At 50.5% G+C, this 8,890-nt stretch overlaps 1 protein-coding gene across 9 annotated transcripts in view; it reads right to left on the minus strand.

Annotated features, from left to right (window-relative positions):
* Positions 1 to 8,890, minus strand: part of MROH1 (maestro heat like repeat family member 1) — a 70,035-nt gene that overhangs the window by 31,190 nt on the left and 29,955 nt on the right. For all 9 annotated transcript variants that reach the window (XM_012813090.2, XM_023508367.1, XM_023508368.1 and 6 more), the window contains 3 exons: positions 6,410 to 6,488; positions 5,425 to 5,538; positions 813 to 886 (listed from right to left, as the gene is read on the minus strand). In XM_012813090.2, coding sequence (XP_012668544.1) covers positions 813 to 886; positions 5,425 to 5,538; positions 6,410 to 6,488 — 267 coding nt within the window. The remainder of the gene's footprint in view (positions 1 to 812; positions 887 to 5,424; positions 5,539 to 6,409; positions 6,489 to 8,890) is intronic.

Below are 8,890 nucleotides of genomic sequence, written 5' to 3' on the forward strand. Positions count from 1 at the left end.
CCAGTCTTTTCCACATTAAGAGTTATTCATGGCTCGGCGCCTGTGGCTCAAGTGGCTGAGGTGCCAGCCACATACACCTGAGCTGGCGGGTTCAAATCCAGCTCGGGCCCGCCAAACGACGATAGCTGCAACCAAAAAATAGCCAGGCATTGTGGTGGGCACCTTTAGTCCCAGCTACTTGGGAGGTGGAGGCAGGAGAATCGCTTGAGCCCAGGAGTTAGAGGTTGTTATGAACTGTGATGGCATGGCACTCTACCCAGGGTGACAGCTTGAGGCTCTGTCTCAAAAAAAAAAAAAAAGAATGTCCCTGTCTACCTGGGGACCTTGGGCCACACCAGGTGGTCTAACCCTGTGATCTCAGTGGGGGCTTTGGGCCACATGGCCTCTGCTGCACCTCCAGAGGGGCTGGAGACAGCTCAGCTGTGTGGGCAGCTGGCCAGGTCCACAGACAGAGCCCCTGGAAAGATGCAGGTGCTGTACACGCTGATGCCTACGACCAGGGCTGATAGCCCCAGTGGGGGACACGCAGAGGCTCTGCACCCCAGACCTGGGCTGATTTTGCTCTGCCTCTGTGCCATATGATCAGCCACAGCCATAAGCACATAGCTCTCATGGGCCCCACTGGTCTTTCAGGGAATTTCTAAATATGACGGTGGTTAAGGGGAGCTCCTTAGACTTGAGACAGGGGCCAGGGCAAGTCTTAGGCACTGCTCCCCACCAGGCCGACTACCCAAGAGTGCCAGTAGCACACACTTAGCTGTACACAGCACTACATGGCTGCTCGTGCTAGAGTGTGTACATGTCTGGCTCACCTGTGGGTTGGGGTCCAGGAGAGGGAGCCGCATGGAAGAGAGAATGAAAGGCTTCTGAGCTTCCATCTGAGCAGCTGCAGAAACAGAGAGAGATCAGCCTTCCTGCTGAAGCCAGCTGCCTAGCACCTGGAGCACAAGGCCACATGCTGGGTCCAGCCTCACATGCAGAACACACCCATGCCACTATACGAACAAAAGATCTTTTTCCCCAAATGACATTATGTTACTGTATTAAAAAGCTAACAAGCCAGCCTGAGCAAGAGTGAGACCCAGTCTCTACTAAAAATAGAAAAACTAGCTGGGTGTTGTGGCGGGTACCACCTGCTATTCAGGTAGCTTGCAGGAGGATCACTTAAGCCCAAGAGTTTGAGGTTGCTGTGAGCTGTGATGCCATAGTACTCTACCAAGGGCAACATAATGAGACTCTGTCTAAAAAAAAAAAAAAAGCGGTGCCTATGGATCAGTGGGTAGGGCACCGGCTCCATATACAGAGGGTGGTGGGTTCAAACCCTGCCCTGGCCAAACTGCAACAAAAAATAGCCAGGTGTTGTGGTGGGCACCTGTAGCCCCAGCTACTTGGGAGGCTGAGGCAGGAGAATTACCTAAGCCCAGGAGTTGGAGGTTGCTGTGAGCTGTGATGCCACAGCACTCTACTAAGGGCGATAAAGTGAGACTGTCTCTTAAAAAAAAAATGTAGCTCAGTGGTAACGCCTCTAGCCATGTACACTGAGACTGGCAGGTTCGAACCTGCCCAGGCCAATTAAAACAACAATGACAACTGCAACAACAACAAAAAAACAGCTGAATAGCTGGGCATTGTGGCAGGCACCTGTAGTCCCAGCTACTTGGGAGGCTGAGGCAAGAGAATAGCTTAAGCCCAAGAGTTTGAGGTTGCTATGAGCTGTGAGGCCACAGCATTCTTTTTTTTTTTGAGACAGAGCCTCAAGCTATCCCCCTGGGTAGAGTGCTTTGGCATCACAGCTCACAGCAACCTCCAACTCCTGGGCTCAAGCGAGTCTCCTGCCTCAGCCTCCCAAGTAGCTGGGACCACAGGCACCTGCCACAACGCCCGGCTATTTTTTGGTTGCAGCCATCATTGTTGTTTTTGGCGGGCTCGGGCTGGATTCGAACCCGCCACCTTAGGTGTATGTGGCTGGCGCCTTAGCCACTTGAGCCACAGGCGCTGAGCCAGGCCACAGCATTCTATTGAGGGTGACATAGTGAAACTCTATCCCCACCCCAAAAAAGCTAACAGGTTGGCAGTTTAGGACAGTTTCTTTAGGGGCTCTCTAACATAAAGACATCAGAGGCCCCAGAATGCCACAAGCACTCAGGAGAGCACTGGAGACAGAGGGTATACTGGCATCAGGTGCCTGGGGAAACCACAGCACCTGATGGAGAGTGGGCCTCACAGGTCAAGGTTAGCACATTTGTTCCATAAAGGAACAGTGAGAAAATATTCTGGATATCTTTCTGATGATTCCTTATAAATTAAAAATACATATATATGCGGGTACCAAAAAATGTATATACATTTTAAGCGATATTATCTATTCTATGTATTACCATTATTTTTTTTTTGAGACACAGTCTTACTTTGTCGCCCTCAGTGCTGTGGCATCATAGCTCACAGCAACCTCAAACTCTTGGGCTCAAGTAATTCTCTTGCCTCAGCCTCCTGAATAGCTGGGACTACAGGCACCACTGCAACACCCAGCTATTTTTAGAGACAGGGTCTTGCTGTCTTGCTCAGGCTGGTGTCAAACACTTGAGCTCAGGCAATCCACCTGCCTCAGCCTCCCAGAGTGCTAGGATTATAGGCGCAAGCCACCCTACTTGGCCTATGTATTACTTTTCAAAGCTTAATTGAATTAGCAATTCAATTAGCAACGTGTAGTACAATATTTGTGCAAAAGATGGTGTTAATCAAATGAATGCCAGTATCCCTGAGATGACAGGCAAGACAGTCAAAGAAAATGGTGGAAGCACGCTTGTGGTTCAAGGAGAGCAAAACCAGCTGGAGGCCAGGCGTGGTGGCTCCTGCCTATAGTCCTAGCACTCTGGGAGGCTGAGGTAGGTGGATCGCCTGAGCTCAAGACCGGCCTGAGCCACAGCAAGACCCCATCTCTAAAAATGGCCAGGCATTGTGGTGGGCACCTGTAATCCCAGCTACTTGGGAGGCTGAGGCAAGAGAATTGCTTAAGCCTAGGAATTTGAGGTTGCTGTGAGCTATGATGCCACAGAACTCTACTGAGGGCAACATAGTGAGACTGTCTCAAAAAAAAAATACAAAGTATGTGGGAGCAGTGGCTCATGCCTGTGATCCCAGCACTCTGGGAGGACAAGGTGGGAAGATCCCTTGTGCTCAAGACTTAGAAACCAGTTTGAGCAAGAGCCAGAAAATATCTCTACTGAAAACAGAAAACTTATCCAGGTGTTGTGGTGGGCACCTGAAGTCCCAACTACTCAGGAGGCTGAGGCAAGAGAATCACTTAAGCCCTTAAGTCTGAGGTGCTGTGAGCTGTGCCACCATAACACTCTATCAAGGGTGACAAAGTGAAACTCTTGTCTTATAAAAAAAAAAAAAACAGTTGGAAGTGATTAAGAACATCATGGAAGCACAGTGACAGAGGCAGCCTGAGTGTGCAGCAGGGCTTCCAATATACCTGACAACTGTGTTCAACTGTGGTGAGTGTGCAATGCCTGGTGTGGCGCGTGGTGTGCACGGGGAGGCCCGGAGGCCTTGCACAGGCGAGTCCTGCTGCTTCCATGGTGTGGAGCAGCTCCCATGCTCGCCAATGAGTCTGCCAAACAATATGCACCTTCTCAGAATGGCAAAATGGGAAGTTTTCATCCCAAGATTATTATAGGCATCAAGACTTGAGAGCCACCTGGATGGGAATTTGCCAGGACAATGGGTAGGATGATTGAGTTTCCCCCATGATCTCCTGACTTAGCACCCCTTGACTTCTACCTGTGAGGACCTTCCAGCGTGTAGAAAACCAGAGAGCGATGCATGTGGACACCTGGTCAGTGCTCCTGGCCTCAGAGGTGTCTGGACACTGATTATCACCACTCTGAGCATCTCTTGTAATTGCAGAAGTCAAATGTGACTTGTGTTCATCTTTTGCTATCGGTATATATTGAGTATTACAATTTTAATACTCAAAGAAAAAAAAACCAAGTTTTTTCCTTTCTTAAAACACATACCCTTTTTTGGCACCCTCTATCTAGCAGGCGTCATGGGCTACGTGTGGTCTCTATCACATAATTGCCTGTTTGCTTTGATTCCACTGAAAGAGCGGCTGCCTCCTGAGCAGACAGGCTGCACACACTGGCTGTAGGCCTCACACGCTGTGCCACAGCCAGTGGGAACAGATCCGTAACAGAGACACCAAAAACCACAAACTCACATGGGAAAGATATTATTTTCAAGCCAAGGGACATTCTACAAAACAATTGGTTTCAACCCTTAAAGAAAAGGACTCTCCTTGGTCAAACAAACCTAGCAAACAACTAACCTAAACCACAACACACCCCTGGATGAGGGCCCCTATGAGGGGCCACCGGCCAGTCACCCTGAACTTTGAAATGCCTGGGAAAGGCACAGTGACAAACAGCCTGTGTCACCCAGTGACAACGCTGGGTCACGCTGTGTCACCCAGTGACAATAGCCTGTGCAGCTCTGAGTGCCCCAGCAGTGTGTTCACATGGGAAGCACAGACCTAAAGGGCACTCATGGGAACACGGGGCTGTCTGGTGCCAGCTGTCAAAGCAGGTGTCAGCTATCAACTTCTTGTGACAGCCGATGGGCACTACTCTTCCCACTTCCATAAAGTCTGTAATGTGTACGTGGAAACTGAGCATGACACAGACACTGGCGACGGGGAGGGTGGCAGAGAGGGCATGGAGGGTGCTGGGTGTGGGGTGTGAGCTGCCGCAGGCTGGGAGCATGGGAGGCCCCGCTCCTCAATGTGCAGCCTGTCAGCACAGCCAAACTCTACTTTCACCCCAGGAATACAAACAAATTAAAAATCTTTTGTAAAGCTTGGAATTTTTGTAAAATAGAAAGTTGAGAAAATGTTTAAAAGAATTCAGAACAGGATGCTCGGGTCGGGCACAGTGGCTCATGCCTGTAATCCCAGCACTCTAGGAGGCCACTCTGGGAGGCCAAGGCAGGTGGATTGCCTGAGGTCACAAGTTAGAGACCAGCCTGAGCAAGAGTGAGACCCCCATCTCTAAAAATAGCCAGACATTGTGGTAGATACCTGTAGTCCTAGCTACTTGGGAGGCTGAGGCAAGAGAATCACTTGAGCCCAAGAGTTTGAGGTTGCTGTGAGCTGTAATGCCATAGCACTCTACTGAGGGTGACAAAGGGAGACTCTGTCTGAAAAAAAAAGGCAAGATGCTACTTTTTTTTTTTTTTTTTGCAGTTTTTGGGGAGGCCAGGCTTGAACCCACCACCTCCAGCATATGGGGCCGGCGCCCTAGTCCTTGAGCTATAGGAACCACCCAGGATGCTACTTTTCAACTAAGGATAGACCATCACTACCTTTCCCAGGCACAAAGTTCAGGTGGACCCCGCCAGCCTGGCAGGCACAGGGGCACTCACCAGCTGAGTTGATGACATGCTTCAGAACCTGCAGGGTGCCCACGCGGAGTCTCTCATTGCTGGTGTCCAACTTGGGCAGCAGGAAGGCCAGGAGGCGGCCAGGCGCACTGCGGGCTGCAGAGCAACACACATCCATGAGGCTCTGTGCAGAGGTGCCCGTCCTCACACCAGGCCTGTGCCTGCAGCTCTGGAGGTGGCTGTGCCACCGTGCCCATCCCACACTTGGAGCGCCTATGTGCTACCTAGCACACAGGGGCAAGTAAAGAATCAGACTGTGTGCACGGTGAGAAGCCAGGGCTGCCTGATGGCTCAGCAGGGCCCTGATAGCTTCTCAGGGACCCCAGATGAGGGACCCAGGAAGGTGGGTGTCACGTAGGGCAGGTGGAGGCACTGATGCTTGGCCACTTGGATCTGGGTACTCAGTCCAGTTCCTCAGACATGTAGGGGCCACAGGAAACCCTCCTGGCTCCAGGCCAGTCTAAAGCTGGGGGAACAGGCCCTGTGCGGTGGCTCACGCCTGTGAAGACAGATGCTGTACAGGTCTGGGAGGCCCCAGTGCTGCCCTTCTGACCAGCTCCCAGCAGGTGCAAATGCTGCTGGCCCAAGCAGTGTGACAGTCCTGGGTGCAGGCCCCTCACTCTGTGCTCATGCCCTTCAGGACTGCTGACTGTGGCCAGCGTACAAGGACAGCGCCGGCAGACCAGGACCCGATGGTCGAGGCACCATGGCCCCTACAGGTAGGGTCACATAGGACCAGACTGGGTGAGCAGGGCTACAGCCACACACCTGAGCAGACAGCATGCCCTGGGCCTGGGTGGAGGGGGCAGGGGAGCAGGCCCTGGGAGGGTGTGGACTAGGCAGACACACTCTTGCCTGGAAATTGGATTCCAGGCTGCTGCCATAGGCAGGGTCAGGCAGAGGTAGGCGGAGAGACTCCTCAGCCCAGCCCCTACCTGCACACCCTACAGCCTGCTCCGTGGCTCACCCAGCACAGTGAAGCAGCGTAGCACCTCCTTCTGGTTGCTCATCACCAGGGGGCTCAAGGACTCCACAGGCACACAGATCTGCTCCAGAAAACAGAGGGCAGGGGTTACGGACAGCACTGCCACCCTGGGGGCCAGCTAGGTGGAAGGAAGCACTTGCATCCACTAAAGATACTGGGCCCAAGCAGCATCTTGGAGAGGTCCAGGTGTAGGCCACCATCCAGCCCATTCTCAGTCTGGCGTGGGGCCAGCCAGGGCCCGGCTGCAGGCTACTCTTGCCTCAGGTGATCAGAGGTGCTTCAGGGACCAGCCCAGTCCCTCTGTAGTAGGAGAGGGACAGAGACATCAACTGGCCCTCAAGTCTCCAGGGAAAAGCTGCCTTCTACACCCACCCTTCCAGCAGCTAGGAGAGCACATTCCCCAGGGACAACTGTGTATGAGAAAAGAGACAATCTCTTGGCTCCTAGGCATGCATGCCTGGGTCACAGACTGGGCACCACTAATCTCTAGAACATATAACATAAAGTACTAGAAACCAAAATATCTAGAGTTCATTTACTAAAAAAAAAAATTTTAAGTTGTATTGGTAAAAAGTAAAGTAAAAACCAAGGCTGCTAGCAGATGTGTCTTGGACTCCATAGTCCCTCATTTGACATCCCAGGTACCATATGCCTCCTTGGTATCACAGGAAAAGACACCAGCAGGGCCTAAAAAAGGGCTCCAAAGCACCAAGCAAAAGCTCCAGAACCAGGGGCTCCACCCCATCCTGGACTCCTGGTTCTCAGAGAACTGCCAAGGAGCAGCGTGGGATGGAGATGCTGGTCCCTGGACTCTGACATGGTTCCTTGTCATTTCAATTGTCAAGACCATATCTGATCATAAAAAATGCTGCCTGTTCCCTCACAGGACTCACTCTGCAGCTGCCATGTCATAAGGACTCTCAAGCAGCCCTGCAGAGTCCATGTGGCAGGAAATGAGGTTATGGACCACCAGCCATGTAAATAAGTCCACTTGGAACTGGATCCTCTAGCCCCACTCAAGCCTGCAGATGGCATAGCCCCAGCCAGCTACAAGACTGCAGCTCCCTGGGGTTGGAGTCAGAGCCGCTCAGCTGAGCTGCTCCTTAATTCCAGATCCAGTGGGACTGGGAGAGTAGATCAATGTCCAAGGCGGTAAGTCCTGTGGTGGCTGGTTACACAGCAGTAGCTAACTAATGCAGATGGGTGCACATCTGGAAAAGAGGTATGTTGGATTCTCACTCATTTCTTCCCTAAAATCCATTCCAGTTGCATTAAATAATAAAAGTTTAAGGGAAATGGAGAGTAGCTGAAAAATAATCAGGAAATTTAGCAGGCTTTTCTATGCTTAACAAAACTAGAATTGTAACAAAAGAGGTAAATGAGCATGTAAAAATGAAACAATTTTGCATGGCAAAACACCCAGCCAAAACATGAAAGATAAGGTAGGAACAAGTATTTGTATGTATATAATACAAGGCTATGGAACAACTACAGATCAACGTGGAAAAAAATTCTAAAATGCACAAAATTCATCAATGGACAACCAAAGAATAGGAACTTACACATTTTTCTGCCTTTCACCTTCTCAAGTCTTTGTACACTGACATTTCCCTTTCAAACCCGTAATCCATGACTGTCCTCCTGAGGGACAGTCATTCTCGTTGTTTCTGTAATTTATGCACATCTGTGCTGCTCTGTGTTAAAAAGGTAATGCTGGGCCACATCTCTCATTTTCCTTCCCTTGTGAGGTTTCAGAACCATGAGCTTGTTCTGTGTAAAGGTCTTCGGCATTCCCAGCTTGTCCCTAGATGCTGCACAGCAAGCTTCTGGGGCTGCTGAACCCGGCACATGTTCATACTTTCTAGTTGTCACTACTGGTGTAAAAAAATGCTATTGATTTTCATAGGTTGGTTTTGTAAACAGCTCCCATGCTCAACTTATCAGCTGTGTGTATGTGTGTTTAGACAAGGTCTCTCTCTGCCACCGAGGCTGGGATGCAGGGCCCTCAGCAAAGCTCTGTAGATTCCACGACCTGGGCTCAGTGATCCTCCTGCCTCAGCCTCCTGTGCTAGGTGAAGACAGTGGCACAGGATGAACCCATGGTGAGGGCAGAGGCCCTTCCTATCCTGGTCTTAAGGGGAGTGCGCCCAACGCTTCCTGTTGGTGATGTAGGCAAAGGGTTTAGGTGCACAAACTTTATCAGCCTGGGGAAGGGGGATCCTTTCCAATCCTAGTTACAAAGAGTTTTAAATAGAAAAGATATCAGAAGTTTCTTCTGCATCAAGTGAACTCAGACAATATTTTTCCTGGGGCTATTCTGTAAGCCTCTGTCTTTGGCTAAGCCCTTCTTTATGAGGTGGTGTGAAAAGTCCAGTGCTGGGTTCAGTTAGCTGTCACTTCATACAAGATCCTCACATCTGTAATCAAAAGTATACATTTTCTTTTCTTTTTTTTTTTTTTTTT

The sequence above is a fragment of the Otolemur garnettii genome, unplaced genomic scaffold (genome assembly GCF_000181295.1).
Source record: "Otolemur garnettii isolate 467f Iridium unplaced genomic scaffold, OtoGar3 scaffold00245, whole genome shotgun sequence".
Classification (NCBI taxonomy): domain Eukaryota; kingdom Metazoa; phylum Chordata; class Mammalia; order Primates; family Galagidae; genus Otolemur; species Otolemur garnettii.